General features: G+C 35.7%; 1 protein-coding gene across 1 annotated transcript in view; it reads left to right on the top strand.

Moving 5' to 3' along the window:
* The window catches only part of LOC114454050 (cadherin-7-like), a 192,430-nt gene that overhangs the window by 90,049 nt on the left and 76,638 nt on the right, over positions 1–25,743 (top strand). Inside the window, exon 4 of the mRNA XM_028434147.1 lies at positions 13,928–14,047. Coding sequence (XP_028289948.1) covers positions 13,928–14,047 — 120 coding nt within the window. The remainder of the gene's footprint in view (positions 1–13,927; positions 14,048–25,743) is intronic.

Below are 25,743 nucleotides of genomic sequence, written 5' to 3'. Positions count from 1 at the left end.
CATACCACCTGGTTCCTCTTTATTTGCCCATTTTTTGGCCACTCTTGACTGCTTTTGGCCAATTTTAGTTACTTTTCACTCTATTCTTGCCATGTTTTTGCCACTTTTGAATCATTTTCGGCCACCTGTTTCCATCTGTGTCTGCCTCAACTCGCTCGTCAAACGTCAAAATAAAACCAAAAAAAAAACAACGCAGCGGACTGGACCGGCCCACCGGCACGATGCCCAGTATGCCAGATGTATGCAACCCAATTTAATAGGGGTGTCCCGATCCGATATTGCTATCGGATATCGGTCCGATATCAGACAGAAAATTAATATCAGATTTTATCGGACTGCATCTAAAATCACCGATATAAGCGCTCCGATAACATTTTTTTTTAATTTAGTTTCTGTTTGTTCTTTGTTACCTAATAGAGCCAGAATTTGTATGTCCATAACTTCAATGTCTACATCTTTCCATCTTGCATTGTACTCTGATGAGCACCAACAGGTTAAAGCTCTTAACCTGCTGCATAAAAGTATTGCTACAGGTTTGATAAAGACATTAAATTTTACCTTTGTCTATATTTTCTAATCAGCCCAGTTGTACTCAGGAAAGGAATCAGAGATTTTCTCCCTTGCCCTCTCTCTCCACACTCCAGGATGTCCTTTAGTCCATTTCGTTTCTGTCCAGCTCTCATCTCCTCCATCATTTCTTTTCTTCTTTCTTTACAATTCCCACTGTGCAGCATTACATGGTTCACCGTTTCTAGTGTCTTGTATGTGTGTATTTACTCCCTGTTGTGTCAGTGTGTTTGTGTGATACATTGGATAGTTTCTGCCCTTTTCCCACAGGTGTTACTGATTACCTAATTACCTTCCTCACAAATTTCAGGATGGTTGAACACTGTGTGTGAGTGCATTGACTCCATTTCTCTCATGTCTCAGTTGTTGTCATAGTCTCCAGTCAGTCAGATTAATTTGGCAGTTTTGTTCTTTGTTGGGTTTTGAGTTGTTGGTTTTGATTGTGTTTTTATCCCCCGCCACAAAGTGTGGAAGGAGGATATAGGTTTTAGCTCCATCCGTCCGTCTGAGTTAAAGGGGACATCTTTTCTCAGAAACCATTTAAGATAGGACAACCAAATTTGGTGTGCACATTCAGGGTATCAATATCTTGATGGAGTTCGAAAATGAGAAGGGCACAATTATTTTTTCCGAAGTTATTGCCCTTGTTCCGTTTTTTGGACTCTGTTCGAGGAATCTTCAAAGGGGACAGCTTTTCTCAGAAACCATTTAAGATAGGATAACCAAATTCGGTGTGTGGCTACAGGGTATCAATACCTTGATGGAGTTCGAAAATGAGAAGCAAGCAATTATTTTTTTTTCCAGAGTTTTTGTCCTTGTTCTGTTTTTTGGACTCTGTTCGAGGTATCTTTAAAGGGAACAGCTTTTCTTAAAAAACGTTTAACATAAGATAACCAAATTCGGTGTGTGGCTTCAGGGTATCAATACCTTGATGGAGTTTGAAAATGAGAAGTGGGCAATTATTTTTTCCAAAGTTATTACCCTTGCTTCGTTTTTTGGACTATGTTCGTGGTATCCTCAAAGGGAACAGTTTTTCTTACAAACCATTTAAGATAGTTAGTAATTTGATATTCTGATGTGATACTATTTTCTTATGTATACATCTAAGTTCTTGGATTTAGGACATTTAGGAAAAAGTTGTGAGTTATAATGACAACCAATCTGGTGGGGGATGTTGATTACTATGTCTTCTTGTTTTGTATGCATTAAACTGAAAAAAGAACAAGCGGATCAGAAAATGGATAGGTGGATTGACTGTTAATTATTTTTGTGTAAATTAATGCACTACACTTGGGTGATATACTGAGTTTGGCGATATGTTTTCTATTTTTTGGCGATTGAGCAACACTATTGCCTGAAACTAAATTAATTTATTTAAAATATTTTTACTATTTTGTTTTAACCTTTGACCTGAGCCCAATATTCAGTCAGATATTCATTTCCAAGCCCGACCAGACAGTTAAAACTTCATTTTTTTCCTCATACAAATATTCACATTTGTTTTTGTGGTAAGCTTGCTTTTATTAACAAACAACTGTTAATGTCACACCAGTGGATCTATTTACATAATCCATGTATCAAAGATAATGATGATTCATGTTCTTGTGCAGAAAAAGGATTGTATCAACAGTAGATGCTTCAAGCCTGTCCTCTGCTCCATGGTGGGCATGTGCAATTTTGGTGTACTTTGTACAATGACAATAGAAGGATTCTATTCTATTCAAAATTCACAATTTTTTCAACATGAGTGCACATCTCCAACATTAGTCTTTAGAACACAACCTTTTAAAAAAATAACACTTATCAAAGAAGGTAGTGGTTCCAATCTTTTTTCTGCTCTCAGGGTCTACCATCGCAAAAAAAAAAAAAAAAACAATTTGACTATTCTTCAATTCTCATAGAAAATAATGTACAATTTGCAAATCACATATTTTAGAACTATAATACAACACTTAAAATAAAGTGCAATGAAAATAATTTTTTTTTTCTATTTTTCATAATTCATTGAATTTATGTTATATCAGCATGCACTTATACGAGAACTAGGATAGATGAACACAAGATCTTTCATGTTATGAAATTAAAAATAAAACCATGTTTTTTCTGCTAGAAAAAGAAGGAAAAAAAAAAAAAACGGAGGACATGACCCCTACACTAACTTCTAGCTTCATTTATTCAAAACAAGATGGGAAACAATATCATGTGCATAGATAAATGCATTAATTATTTAATATTTGTCTTCTGTAAAACTCCTTCAAGTTATGAATGTTGGAAGCACTGAGATACATTGAGGAAATATATTTAAATTTTTTTCTGTAACACCACAAACTGTGTTCAAAGCCACTTTGCAGAAGCTTAAGGAGCTCTGTTTACACACCTCCCACATGGTCCCTGCTGCGATTGTCTTAAAGGGGCTCCGTACCGAATGGGTCAGTGCCCTAAAAACTCCTTCCAGCAACTCAGACTGGCCCTGAAAGAAGCCACACTACATTATTTACTCAAACATTTTGTACCTAATCAGAGAAAAATCCAAAAGTGGCGCTGCTGATTAATTTTGTATATTTTATTTAATCAAACAGGGTAAAAGAACAAATATAAAGAAACAAAAATCAAACACAGAAAGTGTTTAGGCAAAAATATTAAAAAGACAAACTAAAAACAATAGATAAACATACCTTGTTTGAATAGGATGCAAAATTAAGTTACTAAAACAAATAAAAGGGTCTGTCTCCTTTTTCCCGGTGTTTTTTTTTTTCCCCAGTTCTGTTTTTCTCATAAAACCATATTGAGAAAAAAAAAAAAAAAAAAAATGATTGCCACTTAGAGGAAATATTCAAATGTGAAATTTGGTCCAAATCTCCAAGCCCTAGAAGGGATTTTTTTGTGGACCATATTGTGGTGGTTGTCTATTAACAGAGGTTTGAGGTGGCCTTGGGCAAAACACAAAACCCGAAGTTGCCTGGCAACTTTGTCATTGTTGTGTGTGAATGTGGCTGATTATGTCAAGGACTTTTCTGACTTCTTAGATGGTTCATAAAAGTGTTTTTTTTTTTTTTTTTTTTAAACCGTTTTACCTTACTTTTCATTGCAACTGTTTTGAGTTTGTTTTTTTTTAAACTAGTGTCAGTATATTCAGCTTATTTAGGTAGAGATGAAGAGAACATTTTATAGTTGGCAGTAGATGGTATATTAAGGCTGAAATTTTGATGTTTGGTCTGTTGGAAGCATTTTCCTGAATCATAAGGAAAACTAGGGTTTCCAAAGGTGGGGAAACACTAATTTAACACATAGACTAACACACCACCTCTAAAACAACACAGTCGTCTTAGATTGTGTTTCAGTTTTTTTCTCTGCTACCTAAAGTAGGCAGAGGTGCTGCAGTAATTAAAGCAGAATTGTGGGCTTACAACCAAAACTGTGGACAGATGTTTAACAAAGCCTTAAAAGTGATTCCCTGTAGAGCTATCTATCATTCTATCACTTGTACCCAAAAAAGACGTATTAGCTAATCACCTTAATTATGCACGCTTGAGGTTCGAGTTCGTAATCAATGTATTTGTTCGTGAGGAATAGTTTCAATTAAGCTGTAATGGTGAATAGCTGAAGTAAAGATGTACTTCTAGTTAATGTTCAAAGAGAATCGTTCAACAGGCATAAATATTCAGTGGTGGCATTACTGTGCACAGACACAGCCATCTCTGAAGGATTACACAGCTGACTGTCAACATGGGGTGCAGGACTCATGCTTAAGGAATCAGAGGATTAGTGTACTGTGTAACAGCTTAGAGTACGGTGTCCAACCCCAAATCCAAACCACTATCAAGAAATGGTTTAAACACGGGGTGCCAAGATACAGGTCACCCAAAGCTCTTTATTTTCTTTGTCAGCTCCCATGGGAATCTTTATCACAATTTATGAAAACAAGAGGGGAAAAAAAAATGTCCGTTGTCTTTGTAAATATCTGCTAAAAGCAATTAGCAATGCCATAAAGAATCTTGTCATCAATAATTCCTTTTTAGGTGTCTTTAAATCATTAATGTTTGCAGCTTTGCACTGCTGATGAATGGCTTCAATTTAGAGAAAATCATGAATTTAATGAAAGTAATTAGAGGCTATGCTGATACACGTTGAGACCTTGTGGCCGAAGGATCTCTAAAGGCTTTTTTTTTTTTTCTTTCTTAATCGTGGCAAGGATCAAAAGGAAATACAGGAGCTTGAGGACTGGTGGGGGTCGGTTCCCTCCAAACGCTCGACAAAAGGGCCTGAAGAGCAGCTCGAGGACTCATTACAAGCATAGAGAATGTAATGTCAACCCAAGGCCACAGCTCTTGGATTTACAACTCACCAGTCTTATAACCAGCTGCCATAGTTCCAGTCTAATTCATTGGCGCGTAGATCAAGGGTGGGCGACTAATTTGACTCTGGAAATGATTAAGGGGTTTTTCAAGTTATGGGGAAGTTGATTTAAAACTTATTTTAGTCATACTAAGCAAAAAGTTCTGGACCCATTTGGTGAGGTATCATAGGTTGTTAAATTATTTTGAGGTACAAAAAATATTACTGTTGTTATTATAGTATTTTGATCATTTAGAAATGGCTGAAATTGCTTTACATCAGTTTACAAAATGAATAATTACTGCATAATATTGTTAAACCCAATTTCCTTCAGATGAAATATTAGTAAATAAGAAGACAGTATAACTGTGAGTAGTAATTTGTACTTTAAGGTTGTTGTATTTTATTTATTTATGGCTCCTTAATCCTAAACAATGCTTTAAATCAACCACAAACTAAAATGAATATAACACCCCTGATATACAGTATAGCATAAACAACAGCCGAATTTGACCTTATAATTGAAAAAAATAATAAATAAATAAAAATTGCAATTGTTTGTAGCTTAGACTGTCCATGGAATATTAATGTTAAAATTTTGCTAAATCTAGCATTTTGATGGAAAATGATTCAGAAAATTACCATATATGGGTTGTGATGCATGGAGAGTTTCCCACAATAGCTTACGCAGATGACGCTTACAGAGTTAGATAGCATCATCAATATTAGCATTAAACATATTATTCTCAAAGATGACTCGATACTCTGTTTTACCTAAATGTAAGAAGAATTATGGGAAAGCAGTTTTCTTATTTACACGTAGCCGGAGCAATCAACTGTCACAAAATCTCTCTATGACTTCAGGTGTTGTGACGACTTCATTGACTCAAATAAAAGCTAAAGCATTTATACGTAAAAGTTTTAATGAAATTACATTTATATTATATCTCACTATACAGCATTTTGCAGTCTGCCTTACCCTACAGTCTTACTAAGGACCATTGCCGCATAGATTGCAGGTTGACTACGTCGTCGTCACTCCAGTAAGGTTCATAACAATATGACTGAATGAATCTATGCTCAGATTCACTAGCATCCAAGCATAAATAATAAATAAAAAAATAAAAAAAATTTCATGTGGCTTGTGAACTTTCAGCATACCAAAAACTGGATGCCTGGCATGTGTGAAATGTACTATGTTTAATAAAGATTACAGACAAGCTAAGCATTATTTGGCACTTTTATTATGAATAGTATATAAAAAGGAGAGTAAATTTATATACATTTCCAGAGAATGGAAATAGCATGGAACGAGTGTGATGGGTCATGAATATTATAAGCTTAATTGATAGTGGCAGGTTATAATAAAAACAAATCCTAGACTGACAACAAATGTTTTATATTTGATTGTTCAAAATATAAACTTTGCTTGATACTGAATTTAAATGTATGCTTTATTTGTGTTTACCTGGTACAGTATGCCCCTTTTATACAAATACATACATTTGTATCAATTTACTGCATCCTGTCTATTCTAAGACAATTACAGAATCCAAACGCAAACAGATTTTATACTTAAACATTTGCAGCCTTATACGTAAGTGTCTGAAGAATACCTGCCCATGCTGTAGAATTGACGAGGCACATTTATTTTCATTACTGGCAGATGACAGTTGCTCACCGCAGACGTGTTATTAATGGGGAATCCTGTTTTATACACGGCAGTAGACAATAAATAGAAATAAAAAATAAAAAAAACCACAAGGATCCAATCCATCGCATTGATGAAGATGGACAAATATTAGACAGACACTGACAAGGCAAATTGAGAAGCACATGACAGCCCACTGATGCAGAGAGAATGTGTTAGAATTTCATGGTGTTTATCAGAGGTTTTGACATCCAGCTCACCCAGTTTGGCATAACTTTTAATACTGACCCTAGTCTGGAAACAACACGTTTGTTAGGTAAAGCCAAGCAACACTAAAATATTTGCATTTCCTGAAGAAAATGCAAGTGAGGATGCAGGTGCTGGTCTGCATCGTTGAACACTGCATTAGCTTAGCATTAGTATTAGCCTTGAATTAGCATCAGCTAGCATTAGCATCAGCTAGTGTTAACATCAGCTAGCGTTAGCATTAGCTAGCATTAACATTAACAAGCATTTGCATGAGCCTAGCATTAACTAGATTTAACCTTCCATTAACTAGCATTAGCATTAACTAGCATTTGCATTAGCCTAGCATTAACATTAACTAGCATTTGCATTAACTAAATTTAACCTTGCATAAACTAGCATTAGCATTAACTAGCTTTTGCATTAGCAGTAGCACTATCTATATTTAGCATAGCATTAGCATTAACAGCATTATCTAGCATTTGTGCTAACATTAGTATTAATCTAACATTTGCTAGATTTAGCTAGCATTAGTGCTAACATTAGCATTATCTTAACATTAACCGAGCATTAACATTAGCTATCATTAGTACTAAGATGAGCATTAACTGAACATTGACCTAACATTAATAATGGCATTGCATTAACCTAACATTAGCATTAACTTAAAATTAGCATTAAAATTATCCTAACATTAACAATAGCTATCATTGGCATTAGCTATCATTATTCTAGCATTAACATTAGCTAGTAGCTTAACACTAACATTAACCTACAAATACCGTTATCCTAGCTTTAGCCTAACAATTGCATGAACTGAGCATCAACCTAGCAATAGCTTAGCATTAGTATCAGCCTAACATTAGTATAGCATTACCATTGCATTAACCTAGCACTGGATTGTCATTTGCTAGCATTAGCATTAACCTAGTATTAGCCTAGTCAATGAACCCTCTGTGAAATAATGCAGAAGATATGATGAAAATTGTTGAAATATGATGAAGGATTTCAAACAGTCTAAAAAAAGTTCATAAAAAAAGCTGAAGAAAGTTGAAAAAGGTTGAAAAGGGTTAAAATGGTTGAAAAATGTGGAAGAATGTTGACAGTCTTAGCTAAAAGTAATCAGACATTTTCAAGGTTGAATGGTTGAAAACAGTTGAAAAATGGCTGAGCAGCTAAATTTCAGACATATAATATTATTTAATATAATCTAATAGAATATTTGTTTGGTAAGTCAAGCAAAATAATCAGTAGGAAACTCAAAAGGCTGTGTTCCAACCAATGTGGTAATCCATAGTAATTTACAGGCTGGTGTTCTGCACCTCCTATGAAGTGATTTTTAATAGCAACCTTTATTAAAAAATCAGACGTCACATGAGCTCTCTTTTATACAATCATCTTTTGACCTTGGTGTGTAAACTACCTATAATATAACCTGTCATGACTAAGAGGTGTTGATATAAACCCGGTGTCCTTCTTCAAACGGGCTAGTAATAACTTCAACCATTTCACCACGCTTCTTTTTTGCCATTATAGTGTTCACACTCAGGGCCAGAGCCAGTTAATTTAACTTTATGACTAAAATGGAAGACTAATCTTTTAGATCCATGACCACTTCATCCACTAAAAGCCTGTAAAATATATTCCACATTAGAAAAGATGATTTTTAAAGACTTTTTTTTTTTTTTTTTAACTTTACTTTTACTTTGCCTCAAAGTAAAATATTGCTTTGTCAAGAGCAACAATATAGGCTCGCAATTTGTTTGGATTGTGTAGTCAGCCATTAAAGTGAAATATTCTAACTCCGTCTGGCTATTCATGTGCAAGACTTGAAAAGACACAGCCGTGCACAAAGGCCTTTTTTAAAAAAAAAAAAAAAAAAAAAATTTTCAAGGTTATTATAACAATGTCTGCTGTTGATAATTTCACTGCTTCCAAGAACGATGCTGTAGGCGTCAGTTTTAAGACCAACACTGACGCACAGTCTAACCATTAAATCATAAAGAATCATAAAGGTTGTTTTTGGTATTTTTACCATTTACAAAATGGCTTTTCCTCTCTATTATCAAATAGATATCAATTCTCTGCTTGAGGATTACTTAGCCCGAAAATATATCTGTCCTCATTATTTCAGCTCAGTCGGAGCCTCAAGGCTCATTTATACCATATTGAATAAGCCACTGGAATTGATTGACACTGATTGTCGCTGATTATGTTTTCTCTGTAACATCTTCAAAGGCTTTTCTCTTTTACCTTTCAAGCCACGGCTGTCACTTGATGTCACATCAGTCGCGTTCACTTGGTACATTTAAAGAGAAGTGCAGAGGGAGTCATGTCTGACGTCTTAGACGAGGTATGGGAGCAGAACATACTGTATTTCACGCAGAAACAACAGTTGTCAGTTGTCAACGGAGTTCATGGTTGAGTTTGAAAACAACTTTGTGTTTTGTAGCCTTGAAGGAAATTTGGGATTTAACGGTCACCGAGGGGATTTGGTAAATAGACATGGAAATATAATTTCAAATATTTGCAGATCTCAACTGTACAATGTGGCATTTTTCATAAAACTATCCAATATGACATTGAAAACAGTCTTATTCCTAATCCTTCGTTAACAGTATTAGTTAGATGGTTTCATTAGCTTACAGCCAGTCAATGGTGTTATGTTAGCAAGCAATGTTATTATAGTACACAGATGTGCCCATTATATAATGCTAATGCATGAAATTAGACTTGCCGTGTGCTGGTTTTTCTATTACATTACTGATTGTTTTAATCTTCATTACAGACCACAACAACAACAAAAAAATGGACAAAAAAAAAAGATTGATGTAGGGTTTGTAGTACAAAGGCCATGGAGCTAATTCCCACCACCTGTCATGTATTATTCAGTTGTTAAAAAAAAAAAAAAGCTGTAACCTAATCTGGGTTGGAAACAAAGACGACTGTGTCTGCCTGTATCTGTAACCCAATGAATTTAGCATTAAACAAGTTAATTGTAGCCACAAAATGTGTGCAATTTTGTTACCGATTACATTAGATGGCATTTATTAGTGATTCTGATTTCATTTTAACAACCATCAAATAAGGAAACAACTACCTTATTATCTTAGCAGCTTGAATGCTAGCATTAATGTTGAGAAGTCACAGAAAACCATACTTTTATTCGGTCGAGTTATAAGGTTTTGAGTTATGACTTGTAGAGCAAGTGTGGCAGGTTCAGTGTTTACAGGTTGGGTGGCTTTTTAACCAATTGGGCTTATTTTGAACGACACATAAGGCTGGCAAAAACTGCATTAGGCATTTTAAGAAAATTTTGACTGCTTTTTATATCATTTCGTTGGTCAAAAAAAACATTGTCAAGAAAATAAACAGTGAACATTTTGTTCTTGGACTTATCACTAGTTCTTTTATTTTGAAATGGAGGGAATCTGTCCAATTCGGCATCACCAGTTTCTGTGAGATAGTATAATTCATTGCAAATCATAAGTGCTTGAAGAGTATAACCCAGCTACACTAAGGTGCGCTGGCCTTAAGGTCTTTGCTTTTAAGCTTGAACTTTGAGTGTTGATAATGCCAAAGTGCGGAAAATATGTCAAGGCAATCTGTGCAGGCTTTGTAGATGTTTTATTGCACTCTTTGTGAAGAGCTTGTTAGTGTTTCCTTTTTTTTTAGTCGAGTTGTTTGCTTTATTTGTTTTAGATCTGGAGACCTGTCGCAGATCAAACACATCTCTCTTAACGCTGTTACCAGCTACAAACCTCACCTTAGGCTTTTAAATACCTGCTCGCTATAAATGGCTTATCAGAATTGTCTTTATTCATATTCAGCCAGTTTTTCAGAAGAGTGCCTTAAAATTTGTCTTCTACAATTTTATTCTGAAAACATGTCGAGAATACACAATTCCTAAGCTCGTGTCAGGCTGTATGAAAAATACAAAGAAGATAAACTTGAACCTGGAAAGGGAATCCTCTAAAGCAAGTAAGAACTTAAACTCAACAGTATTTAAATGCTTTTTAAGGAATCCAAACCAACTCAGTTGTTTTGCCTTCAAAAAGCAATTCTGGTGTAGCAACCAGGGTTGAGGTCAATTACATGTTTTAATTACAATTACGTCTTCAATTGTCATGTTCAATTACAACTCAGTTATGATATGATTTCGGTAACCCGCATTTTTTCCAATTGCAATTAAAATTATGATTTTGTCTTGAAAGTCAATTACAATTCCATTCAATTCCAACTACAATATTTGCAGTTCCTCAAGAAAATGCAAGTGAGAATGCAGGTGCTGGCCCGTGTCGTATTGCATTAGCTTAGCATTAGCAGTAGCATTAGTTGTTGCATTAGCTAACATTAGCATTAGCTAGCATTTCAATTTACTAGCATTAGCATTACCATAAATTAGCAGTAGCATTTAATAAATAAGCCAGTAAAACGCAACCTTTCTCTTGTGTTAGCTTTCTGTTAGCATCTCTTATGAAATACCCTAAAAAATATTATCGTATCATCTAATTATTTTTTCTTCATCTCTTGGTTATCTTTATGCATGTATTAGTATACCCCTTAATTTATTTATTTATTTTTAATGGTAAAATTAACCTCACTGGAACTTCAGAATCAGAATCAGAATCATCTTTATTCGCCAAGTGTATGTTGCACACACGAGGAATTTGACTCGGTCAACTGTGCTCTCTCCAATAGTGAAAACATTCAATAATAAACAATCAACTAGAAAAGATGATAATAAGTATAAACATAAGTATAAATATAAACAGTAGTTAGACTAGAATGTGCAAACTCGATAAAATAACAAGATAATAATAATAATAATAATAATATAAAAAAAAAAAATAAATAAAAAAAATAAAAAAAATAAAAATAAAAAAATAGATAAAAAGAAGGATAAAAGGAAATAATAATAATAATAAAAGGAAAATAGTGCAGTAGAGCATCGATAAGTAGTGCAGGAGAACATTTAACTTAAAGGTATGTACATGAACATTTTATTAATTGTTAACTACATATGTGTAAGCCATAGAACTGTAACATTATTCCACAGGTTTGCATTTGATTACTTTGTAAATGACAGTTTTTATAGAATTTCCATGCCAATTACAACTACGTCATTTATCTGAACTCAATTACAATTCAATTACAATTACAACAGCAACTTATTCTTTTTTTCAATTACAATTCCAGTTATTATTACACCATAATTGTAATCAATTACCTATATATATATATATATATATATATATATATATATATATATATATATATATATATATATATTTCCAAAGTCTATATAAACATCTTCCAAACTTCTTTGGGAGTGTATGATCTAGGATGACTCAGGGGGTGAACAGTTGATGAGCTGTCTGTGAAGTCAACAAATGATTGGATCATAGGTGATGGATAGATTAGACCTCAGCCTCACTTAATGTCACTTGAATGTGTTCTAAAAGTCAGTCCCATATGATTTAATGGTCAAAGGCACCTTCAACCACTATTTATTTATTCATTTCCTAAATCCAAGTGTTTTGATTAGTTTTAGTAATATTCAATCCCCTATTTCAGAGGTGGGCAACTTTTGTCATAGCAGGGCCCACAAAAATGTGTTTGTTTGATCGAAGGGCCACGTTATGTACATTCAGCATTCAGAATAATGACCGATTTGAGCCTTAATACAGGAAAAAAAAAAAAAAAAAAAAAGTTTGTAGTGTAACTTTGTGTATTGTTCTGTCATTCTGTGTATGTATATGCATTTTTGTTGTTCTTTTGCGTATTGTGTGTTTGTATTGTCATTGTGCGTTTGTAGTACTGTAGGTTAGGGTTAGTCAGTTTTTTTGTGGTATTTTTCTTGTCTTTTTGCTTGCTCTTGTTGTCCTTTTCTGTCATTTTATTGAGTCGTTTCGTGTATGTTTGTTGTCTTTTTGTGTTATTTTGAGTTTTTTGTATATTTCTGTTGTTGTTTTGTACATTTTTGTAGTAGTTTTGTGTGCTTCTGGAGTATTTTCTGTATATATATATATATATATAGTTTGATGCACTCGTAAGTGAGCAACAGTTCCTATCATATTTATTTAATGAAGTTGGAAAGTCTTATTTATGTATAAAACTGGCAGTTTCTTGTACTAAAAACCTGCTTATAGTGAGTACTCAAGGCCAATTTTGATTTAAAAGTGAAAGGTTATTTCATACGGCTGCAGGCTTCTTTTATTATCTCAATTGAATTCCTGCACAGGTCTGTCTCTTTTAGGGTAGATAACAATGTTTTGACTTTCTTTTTTTCCCTAAATACATATACACTCAATGTGAAAAAGTGCTGTCCAGGTTAAAGTTAAACTTCTGATATACCCAGAGTGAGTGCATTAGCGTGCACAAATACTGGGGTTTGAGTATCATAAGTAAACACACTGTGAGTGTGAGTGCTAGTGCTACAGGCTACAATTTTGCCTCTCGCCTTCGGATGTTATTTGAATCTTATGGTTCCAAATTTTTATTTTTTTTTTTTTATTTTTCTCATGCACCAGTATTTCTTCTACAAGTGTTTGTGGACCCCTAATCAGTAAACAGAAAAGAGAACTTGCTCTGCATATCAACAAATAAAAAAGTTAAGCCTGGAAAAAAAAAAAAAAAAAGAAACAAGCACAAGAAAGTTTTATTAGTTTGTTACCTTTTAAATGAGTTTTTACTCAGAAGTTTATTAATGAGAATAAGACAGAGAATTTAATTACAACAATAACATCTCATTCCAAACATATTGGGAGATATTAATAACATTTTGCCTCGAGAGAATTAACAGTAAACAGACCTATGTTGCAACACTATGTTGCTATGATACAGAAGTACACAGCACTCGTCTGAGCTTTTGCTTTTGTTTTAAATTATCTTTGGAATAATTTCGGGCGTATCGTGAAAAAAAAAAAAAACAAATACCCAAAACAAAGAAGACTCACAGACTAAATACATCAGCATGAGAGCAAATGTTCTCCCTGTTTTCTTCACTCTCCCTCCTTTCACACAGCATTGGTCACACGCCTGCTTGATATGATGGCTGCCCACTGTGTTTGACTGGGCTGGGGAATGTTGGCTTGGAAACTAATACGGGATCCTTCTTTTGAACAGGAACCATGGTAGTGCAAGTGGCAGCCACAGATGCAGATGACCCAACATATGGGAACAGTGCCAGGGTGGTTTACAGCGTGATCCATGGACAGCCATACTTCTCAGTGGAGCCGAAAACTGGTAAGCTAGATGGATTCTCAAGCTAGTAAGTTGTGTTTCTCTGCAGTCATTTAGTAGTTTAGTCCATTTAATCATTTGATAATGGATTTCCTACACAGTAAAGCTTGTAGGTATCAAGTAATGTACAAATACTCGATGAACATAATACAAAAACACCTTTGCAATATATAAAACATATAATATATATAATAGTGAAAAAACACAATTTAACAAGGGATTGTGAACTACACAATTGTTTGTGCATGCCAGCACAATTTTAAAATTTTTTTTTGTGCTGCTTAGAAATTATTTCAATTCTACTTAGGTTTTATAGTTCCTGTTAGGTTGGAGTTAGAATTTACAACTTATATTTAGTTTTAAGGATCATTGGCCACCTTTACATGCGAGCTTTAATTCCTTTTTAATTCAGAATAAATGTTAAATCCTCTTTAAACTGACCTTGTAAACACTTAATTCCTAATGCAAATTTAATTCAGAATTAAACTTAAATCCGATCTCGGTGGCGGGTTCATTCTGATTTTAATTCCGAATTTAATTATTCATCTTTCTTGTAAACAATTCCACTTTAAGTTAGTTGCGGTCGTTCTGCGCATGCATGACTTGCTGCGATGATGCGCTGGTGACGACACCCTGGGCTAAAGCTGAGATTATTCATTTAATAAGAGCTTTAAAAGACACGGATATAATGAAAAGAGTGGACGGACAGAAGAATAAACATGCAGATATTCACAAGGACTTATTACACACATAGACCTCTGCAAACAGAACGGCTTCATGGAGCATGAAGCAGTAGAGCTTCACTAATGATGCGCGAATCATTATAATTTATAGTGGAGGTAGAACAGCTGTTGCATGTACAAAAGTATGGACTTCTATCTGCCTTCTCTTGCTCATCTCTCTCTTTCTGCTCTGTGGATGAAAGCAAAACCGTGTGTTATTGTCGAAGCTCCTGCTTCAAAACTGCAGTCAAAATGTGGTTTTCTGTGTTGTAGCCGAAAAGCAAAGGTTTGTTGTGGGTTCTTTCCCGATAGACGCGATACGTCACGTTCGCCCCCTGTCCAATCAGAAGCCTTCCCAACCCGGCTTTATTCCCAACCCGGCTTTATTCATCCCGAAAGCGGAGATGAATAAAGCCGAATAAACCGGTTTTCCTTGTAAACCTCAATTCGGATTTACTATATCCATGTAAACACGAGGCAGAACACTTTACTTCCTAATAATTTAATTCGGAATAACAAATTCCAAATTAAAAAAACATCATGTAACCGTGGCCAGTGTTTGTTGGTTAGGTTTAGGCTTTAGGATTGATGTTTACGCTCCCTCACTAATGTTAAGTTAGGGGACTTACCATTTAATGCTCAAGTACAAGGACATAATCTCTGTTAGAATTCCCACCTACTAATATACAGTAAATGAAAATAAAGAAAACCTAGAGGGCCATCAATATTTGTTTAAAATTAGCGGTTGGGCCTGTGACACAGTAAGTCAGTTTGATGGATTTATTATGGGTTACGCTAAGGGTTAGTATTAAGGTTAAGGTAAATAAAATAAATTCCATTCATAAAGTACCATTTAAAAAAAGTCAAACGATCACATTTACCATATATGATATTTCTACATTACAGTTTTTTGTAGTAAAAGCCAAAAAACAAGCTTTTTAGACACCAAAGTGCTAAATAAAATGTTTGTGAGCATGTCTCGGACTGTAGTATGCAGCAGTAATGCCACCATAGAAACTTTAATTCAATTCAATTCAACTTTATTTATATAGAGCAAATTACAAAAAATAAATAGCTTAATACTAAGTACAGTGCTTATCATACGTATTCACCCCCTTGAATGATTTACCCTTTTATTGCTTTAATAAATAAATCAAGGTTTGAAAAAAAATAAATAAAAGAATGTTTTTTTTTTTTTTTTCACACAAAAATTTATTGGAAAAAAAAACTGTTTAATGTCAAAACAGAAACAGGGTTCTACAAAGTAATATCAAATTAACAAAAAGATATTTAAAGAAAATAATTACGTATTCACCCCCGAGAAGTCAGTATTTAATAGATGCAACTTTGGCTACAGATAAGGTTTCGATATGTTAACTTAATTTAGACAACTGAAAAAAGAAAAAAAGAACTATGTCAAATTGTGTTATGCTATTAGGGGCTACTAAAATAACCTTAAACATAACTTGAATTGTTTTTAATTGCTTTGCACTATTGTGAGAAAATAGATTATTGTTTGGGTTTAGATTGAAAAGTCAATGTAACGCAAAATTGTTTAGCGGTGGATAGATTTGTTTGGCGTTCTTGCTTTACAAGCTATCTTAGAAATACCACTAGCATCCCAAACAATACTCCCCCACTAATTAAATCATCCAACAAAATAAACCTACAATGGGTTTTTTTCAGTACTCGGCAATAAGAAATATGAGGTATGTTGTAGCACTTATTCTCCTTGGGCAGTGGAGCCTTGGTCCTCAACACATCTCCATAGGTGCTTTATTTGCCACTGCCCTGAAGAGGCTTAGCTATTTTATGCTAAGCATTCTTAAAACAGAAAATACAACCCTTCCCACAATATTGGGCTTCACCCTCTGCTGGAAGAGCATAACATACACACATGCAGAGATTTTATGAACATAGTTCCGATTCATGAACTGCTGAAAGCCACTGCAATGCATAGATTTATGCCACTTGTTTTTTCACACTCAGGCAGGCAGAGAAATCTAAGGAATGCACAACAAAACAAAGGGTGCTGCGACCTCTAATGTTGACTGTAAACATTTAATAAACTTAACCATAAGAGCAAAATTGAACATTCATGAAAAATAGATTATCAGACCTTGTGAGCTTCCTTGATGTAGTATCAAGGCGAAAAGAAAATATGAAGGAACCAAAAATCATTCACTTCAGAGACTACAACAGCTTCACATCATGCTTCAATATCGACTTTAATATTCACTTTTTTGAAGAACTTTTCATTAATGAAGTCTCCAGCTTAACATTGCAATATTTCCATGTTCCAGGCTAACATTTACATGTTTTATACAACAGTGACTTCACAGAGTCCGCAAAACTTAGATTATTAATTATGTTTATATTCTGACTCAGAAGTTAACACCTCTGTGAGCTAATTGATATGCTACATTGCATTCCACTTCTTTCTTTAAGGAGTAACTAAACCCCAAAACCTTTTTTTTCTGCTGAATACAAATGTATTTGGGTATTTTAGTAGTGCTGTTGATTGATCCTGGTCCAACTCTCAACATTTTAGTCAAAGTATTTCGGGCATATTTTGTTGTAAAATATCAGAGTGACTGCCCTGTATGGGTTGAAACCCGGCTATTACAATGGATTTTTGCTATTAGCTGAGAACAAGATCATGTGATGTTTTGGGACTATCTTGTGTCACAAACAAGCACTGTTAGCCCCGCCCCCTTTTATAAAAACTAGCACCTGTGGGCAGGACCGTAGCTAGGGTCATTGCAATCAAGTGTGTTAGAAGAGGGAAACATCTAAAACATGCTGGATAGTGGCTCTCACCGGGATTGGACACCCCTGCTTTACGTTCACAAGCGCGATAAAAAGCCATTATCAACTGAGCAAAGATCACATCTCATTGATTTTCAATGTAATGTAGTCGCCAGTCAAACAAAGACGTCATAAAAAATATGATTGAGCTTGGATTCAAATCCCCAACCTTACCCTCCCAAGCGCAAATTTTAACCCACTGCCCCACAGTAAGCATACTATGTGCCACTGACTCAAGACGAGTGCTGGGATTAACGCGTTATTAAGAAACGCGTTAGTCCCAACACCGGCCTTATTAAGTAACACGTTACAGTAACTATGCTACTTTTGCGGTAACGAGTAACTAATTGCTTTGTCAAAATCAGTAACACGTTTATCATTACTGTGATTTGGACAGACTCGTTACTTGTTACTTTACGTGACGCAGCGACGTTCAAGTGGGGAAGGGAGGGGAGGGGGGTGGAGGGTAGCCTGGAATCCATCCTAATCTCCTTGTATTATTCATACATGCGATTAGTCTGGAAGCGCTCACGGCGTTTGAGTTCTGCTCGAGTAACCAATCAAACAATGAGCGGATTTGACGATAATAGCGCGACAAACGTAGTTATTTTTCCCTAAACGGAGCCAGTGGTACAGACTTACGGTTTTAAAGCCTCTCGTTGTTGTGGTTTCAACAATGTATCCAATGTCTTTTAAAACAGAGCAGAGCGCAGCTGCGAAGGTCTTATCCGTGTCGGCCTCCATGTTTGTTTTGATACTGCTTTGTGCAGGGGATATGACGTTTTTTTCTGTTCTGTTTCATTGGCTCGAGTCTCGACAAACATACAGACATAAATCAATACATACTTATAGGCATTCAGGGGGTACAGTGTACAACAAGGTAATAACCAAATAAAAAGACTTAAAAGATTATTTCCACAAATTAATCTATAACAGCCTATGCTTTGGTAGATTTGTTATTCGTAATGACTTTAATTGTGGCAGCATAACGTAGCAGTTCTTTTCTAAAAAGTGCAATATTTGGTTTAGCTTTGGCCATTTGTTTTTATGGATATGGTATTTCCCCAAACTCTGGCTCGGCCAACTCTGGGCTAGGGGGCATTTATTTTAGGTTTTTAATTTTATAATCTAAACTGGGCGTGTCCTAACTGCTCCTAACTGCTCCAGGAGCCCTGCCCATAATCAAGGCATTTTTTTTAAATGTCCCTCCTAGTAGCAGGTCTGGAGAAAGCAGGTGTTTAGTTACTCTTTAAAGTCGTGGGTCATCCACACACACACACACACACACACACACACACACACACACACACACACACACACACACACACACACACACACAGGTGCTGGTCATTTAATTAGAATATCATGAAAACGTAGATTTATTCTAGTAATTCCATTCGAAAAGTGAAACTGTGAAATTGTATAATGTATACATTCATTTCACACAGACTGATATATTTCAAGTGTTTATTTATTTTAATGTTGATGATTATAACTAACAACTAATGAAAACTCCAAAAATGAGTATCTCAGAAAATTTGAATATTGTGAAGAGGTTCAAAATTGAACACAGCTAATTAATTCAAAACACCTGCAAAGGCCTTTAAATGGTCTCTCAGTCTAGTTCTGTAGGCTACACAATCATGGAGAAGACTGCTGACCTGACAGTTGTCCAAAAGACGACCATTGACACCTTGCACAAGGAGGGCAAGACACAAAAGGTCATGGCTAAAGAGGTTGGCTGTTCACAGAGCTCTGTGTCCAAGCACATTAATAGAGAGGCGAAGGGAAGGAAAAGATGTGGTAGAAGAAAGTGTACAAGCAATAGGGATTGTGGAACAAAACCCATCCAAAAATGTGGGGGAGATTCACAAAGAGTGCTGGACAGCTGGAGTCAGTGCTTCAAGAACCACCACACACAGACGTATGCAAGACATGGGTTTCAGTTGTCGCATTCCTTGAACTCTCTTGCACAAGAGACAGCGTCAGAAGCGTCTCGCCTGGGCTAAAGATAAAAAGGACTGGACTGCTGCTGAGTGGTCCAAAGTGATGTTCTCTGATGAGTAAATTTTGCATGTCCTTTGGAAATCAAGGACCCAGAGTCTGTAGGAAGAGAGGAGAGGCACAGAATCTACGTTGCTTGAGGTCGAGTGTAAAGTTTCCACAATCAGTGATGGTTTGGGGCGCCATGTCATGTGCTGGTGTTGGCCCACTGTGTTTCCTGAGGTCCAAGGTCAACACAGCCATCAACCAGGAAGTTTTAGAGCACTTCATGCTTCCTGCTGATAACCAACTTTATGGAGATGCAGATTTCATTTTCCAACAGGACTTGGCACCTGCACACAGTGCCAAACCTACCAGTACCTGGTTTAAGGAACATGGTATCCCTGTTCTTGATTGGCCAGCAAACTCGCCTGACCTTAACCCCATGGGAAGTCTATGGGGTATTGTGTAGAGGAAGATGTGAGACGCCAGACCCAACAATGCAGAAGAACTGAAGGCCTCTATCAGAGCAACCTGGGCTCTCATAACACCCGAGCAGTGCCACAGACTGATTGACTCCATGCAACGCCGCGTTGCTGCAGTAATTCAGGCAAAAGGAGCCCCAACTAAGAATTGAGTGCTGTGCATGCTCATACTTTTCATGTTCATACTTTTCAGTTGGCCAACTAGAAATCTTTTTTTTTGTGTCGATCTTAGTAATATTCTAGTTTTCTGAAATACTGAATTTGGGATTTCCATTAGTTATCAGTTATAATAAATAAACATTTGAAATATATCAGTCTGTGTATAATGAATGAATATGATATACAAGTTTCACTTTTTGAATGGAATTACTGAAATAAATCAACTTTATTCATGATATTCTAATTATATGACCAGCACCTGTACACACAAACTCAGCAAAAGCACACATCAGAGCACACTGCTGTGTGTAGCCAGCAGGCCACATCGCAAGGAATATAATCCACCTGAACGTGCCTGCTTTTTGACTCCACCTGGAGCACAAATGTAAGCTCTTTCACTCTTATACTGCTGTAACAGAGAACTTTACAGATAAAAGAAACATATTTGGCACTAAGAAAAGGGCACTAAGTTTGTCCTGTCGGATGGAATCAGTTCACATCCGTTTGAATGCGTTCAGAATCAAACAAAATATGCCCACACGCATCCGAAATCATTCTGATTTATTCGTCCTGTTTTGGTACAAACTTTCAGGCTAATCCAAATGAAACAGTGCTGCAAGACTGTAACTAAGGCAAATGTGTTCAAAAATTATTGATTAAAACTAAGGTGGCGGTCTAGCACTCAAACATAAAATTAATCCATAAACACACAAATGAAACTAAACAAAGCTAATCTCACTCAATTTACTACAAGCTAAAAAAAAAACAGTTCCAAGGTTCCAGGCTGCTGTATTTAGAAGTGTAGAGGACCAATCTGCAATAATCAGCACCACCTGGGTACAAACAAAGATCCACTCACACAACACAGCACTTAGGCTGCGTCCCAATACCCACACTACGCCCCACGGACTTCCACAAAGGGCGCTCGTGGTTTAAGTGCACTTCGGATGTAAAGTGTGTAAGAGAACAAGTGCTGAAAGGGCAGACGTGGGACAGTTTGTGGTTACATCATCCACCTGAGGTAGGATGTCATCACTTTCTGCCCTCAACTGAATAAAGTTGAATGTAATGTTGTCTGTACCTGTCAAAGATTAGAAACTGAATCAGACATGTATCACTATTACAGGGAATTTGGGGAAATGTACAGAATATAACTACATGTACCAAAGTCCTTGTTATGCAAAATGTATTTCAATATAATACAATACATATGACAGAAATTAAATAACTGATACCTTACACTTGAAAATGGCATCATTTTTTTTTTCTTTTAAATTGGAAAGTCCCACAACAAAAGGACTCATGGGTAATTCCCCTCAGAAAAGTCTGCTTCCATGCACGTTTCGCACAGGTGTGCATAAAGGGTGCATAGTGGGTGGAGCTAAAGCACACTCTGTAAGATTGGGACACCCTGCACACTCGTAGCCTTCAGTGGGAGTATGCAACCGAGGGGCGCAAGGGGGCAAGTGTGGGTATTTGATAAAGCCACACAACCACACTGGATGAAGAGATGACTCACTTTTGCATGACACAAGACATGACCAATCGAAAACGACTTTTATACAAATACAAAACACAAGAAAACAGTGACAACACAAAAAAATTGTGATTCTTGGGATTGAGAAAAACCCTATGCTCGCTAATAAAATTATCTCCTTTGAGCTTTAGAGAGGTCTCTAACTTTTTTTTTTTTTTGTGACCACTCAATATAATCCTTACCATTGAGAGAGGTATCTGAAACTCTGAGTCAGTCACCATGGTAACAGATTTAGTAAACATAGCCTGCTCGCTGGCAGGTCTCCTCCCACATGAATAACGCTGTTAGACATGGCTTGCTCATTCATTCCCAATCGGATCGATATCAAAGCCCAATCATCAAAGAGGAATTCATTAGGATTGCAGGTGACTGATGTAGAATTCATTTATTCTATTATTTTAAATTATGATATACATTCTGCCGCGACCTCAGAGTGGGTTCAGTAGCTTCATTAGCTGTCATTTTGCATTTCATCAACTTCCTCCTGTGATGTAGGAAAATATTCTGTTTCAGAATACTTTGAACTATCATCTGAGGTAAGATCTGAGTATTGAATCATTAAAGCTGCAGTGATTTCAATTGTTTCAGTTGTCATAGAATTAACAACACCATCCTCAACTGTTGGGGGGAGGGATTTTATAGTTTTAAATATAAGACGTTTTGTATAAGTCTTGCTTTTTTTTTTTTTTTTCGTTAAATTTATCATCGGCATTGATAAGATAATAATATAGCGTTAACTTTGACAGCTATAGTATTTATATAATTTGGGTTCTGATTGGATTTTGTCCCATGTGATGAAATATATAGTTTGTTTTTTTTATTAGTCAACAGAAATATAAAGTTTTCATCAACATGTCTATTCCAAAAAATAAATAGTTATTGCCACTTAACGAGTTGACGAAGACTATGAAAAACATTTTAGTCGACAAAATAAAACTGATTAAATAGTTTTATTATTATAGTTACATCATTGTTATAATTTATTATCATTGCTGGACTGTCTTGTATCGTATCTTTTGTAAATTACTGTTTATTCTGTTTTGTATTTTTATTTTATTTCATTATTATTATTATTATTATTATTATTATTATTATTATTATTATTATTATTATTATTATTATTATTATTATTATTATTATTATCTTGTTATTTTATTTAGTTTGCACATATTAGTCTAACTACTCTTATATTTATGTTTATACTTCTTTTTTTTTTATTTACTTTTCTTTATTTATTTATTTTTCTTTATTCTAGTTGATTGTTATTATTTAATGTTACACTACCTGAGAGAGCACAGGTCACCAAAATAAATTCCTCGTGTGTATTCATACATCCCTGGCCAATAAAGTTGATTCTGATTCTGATTCTGATTTATGAAGCACTGTGTGTTGTACTGTAAAGCACTTTGTGATTTCTATTTGTGAAAGGTGCTATATAAAAACAATTGACTTACTTATTTAATATGTATCATTGCTAACAGAATTGGGATTTCATTATGACTAAACTTTCTAATTGTGAACATCCGTCTGCAGGATGTTACAGCATCCATCACATACTACTTGAGGAGGCAGACTGTGCCGCAGGCTGCAGCACATTGAGTTCCTGTGGTTGTCCAGCCCTTAAAGTCCCATCACACCCTGAACAAAATGATGTCTCAAATGAGTTATTTCACTATTGAGCAGCTGTGTAGTATAATAGCCTACGTGTGGTAACGTGAAGTGAGCTGGTTATATTTATGGGTAGAATGGAGACAGGAGGGGGAGGGGTTCTATCCATCCTTTTTGAGTTTTATTTCACTGCTCACTCAATAATATCCCTTACGTACACTTTACCTGTGAAAAGTAAACCCACAGAATGTGGTTTGTATCATATTTTCCACTCATTGGAACATCAGTAGGAAGTACAATTTGTAATTAGATAGTAAAATCATAATTTTTACGATTTTCAAGCATCCTTTGTAATAGCTACAACTGTTTTTATACTTTCAGATAGGAGCGTATGACGTGCGTTTGACCATATTCACCCAAGCTTTGGTATTTATCAATTCTGACATGAATATAAGCTATGATCAGATCTCATGTCAGGTCAGAACTCATGTATGAAAATTTGAGTGTCAAATCAGAAGGTCTTTTAAATGTAAATTGTTCCCTAAACGGTGCAGTAATCGGTAATGTGATGAATTCTAGGTGACATTGGCTGAAGGCATAATAAACACAGATAATGGATAACATTTAGTAATTTTTTAGGCTTTATTTCTGATTATTAATGATTTTTAATGTGATATTCATTGCTTAAACCGTGCAGACTGAGGCCAACATAAACGTCATATACTTGTGTGTCTCCATAGGATCTCTGTTGTGAAGTTATTTGCAGCGCACACAGGGGGGCAGACATCACCTGCTCAGTAGCTTATCCTCTTCCACAGTGTTTAAATGCGCTCTTTTAATTCCAGTTTTGCTATGCTCCACGTCAGAGATAAGGATGCCGATTTTCATCTTGGAAAAGTGTCTTTTCTTGTTTGACGTCAGTAGGCTGGGGCTCCGAAACATGAGCGCGTGACAAGTTAATGATGATCAAATTCAGCCACCGCATTTATCAACACCCGATCATTGTTCAAATACGAATGTTTCATGAATCACACATTGGTCCTGTCGTACAACCAAAAGTGTGGCCAACAGAGAATATTCAGAGAATCAGTTTACGTTTTTGAAACAAAAACAAAAAAAAATCCTAAAACAAATAAATTGTTATTTTCCTGTGAGACTATCATCAATGCACTTGTGACTTTTGCTACAAAAACTTTTGCTGCAGAAGAGTCTCATACGTTCAGCATGTTGTACATTTGTGCATGGAGATACTACCAAGGGGCGCAAGCACCAATGATATTGGCCACTGCTGCCGTTTTAGACGGTACCTGTAATGAAGCGCTATCAATGATTATCTCATAGTAGAGGTTTAATCAGGTTATTTTCCTTCTAGAGCAGCAGGAAATCATCAACACTTGCGTTTGTGAGACACGTTTGCCGCCATTTTACTTGACAGAGTCAAGTTGGTTGTTGTGACACAGTCTGTAACCAGACTAAGTTAGCGGCTGATAGTGGCCGCCGTCTTCGGAAGTTGATGGTGGCTTACACAAGGCGGACGGACTTCAGCCACGTTGTGCAGCCTAATGGATGGGAATCCCAATTTGTTGGGTCACGGAATTTGTCGCAATACCTGATACACTCTTGGTTAAAAATTGGAAATATGTGGTGTTTTGACAGAATTGCAGGGTCGCGCAGAATTAGGGGATTGGCTGAATAGTTGTGATCGCAACATTGCAAATTCCTGGAGGGTCTGTATTGTCTCTATGGTTGTAAAGAGCGTGTGTGCCGAGAGAGAGAGCTTAGTTAAATATGGGGGCCTTAAATGGATGGTATATACTTATTTTCAAGCAAAAGGCCAACATTGATTAGGGCAATAATAAAAATGTCAATTACATTAATAATTCTTGCCTTGTAAAGCAATAAAGATTCATTACTTGTAACACACGTGATTGTGAGTTCGATTTTTTTTTTTTTTACTGCGAGGTCGGCTTATGACGCTTCTTTAGAAAGTAATCACACTTCATGATTTGATTGAAATTGGTGAGCCCATCTAACAAGGCGAGGAGCTGTGCACCACAGCAGCAAAAGTTAAGTATATAAACAAAAAATACTTCAAGCCAAGGTAACTGTTGCTACTGCTGAAAGATGAAAGGCTAGTGGGACCGCGTTGGAAGGTCCTCACAGCCTGAGAGTAGTTACTGCTGCCACAACCTGAGCCTGCTCTCCCTCTGCTCCATTCACACAGTAACAAATCCATTTGTAACAGTCATTTTAAACCCATTACTGACAAGAAGGTAATTTATTACATTACTCATTGTTAGCAAAAGTCATGGGTTTAGAAAATAAATAAAATATAGATAACAATATTATAAATAATAATTACAGGTTGAAAAAAAAACACATTTACTACGTTTAGTC

Source organism: Gouania willdenowi, chromosome 20, assembly GCF_900634775.1.
Source record: "Gouania willdenowi chromosome 20, fGouWil2.1, whole genome shotgun sequence".
Classification (NCBI taxonomy): Eukaryota; Metazoa; Chordata; class Actinopteri; order Blenniiformes; family Gobiesocidae; genus Gouania; species Gouania willdenowi.
This window is presented reverse-complemented; position numbering and strand designations above follow the sequence as displayed.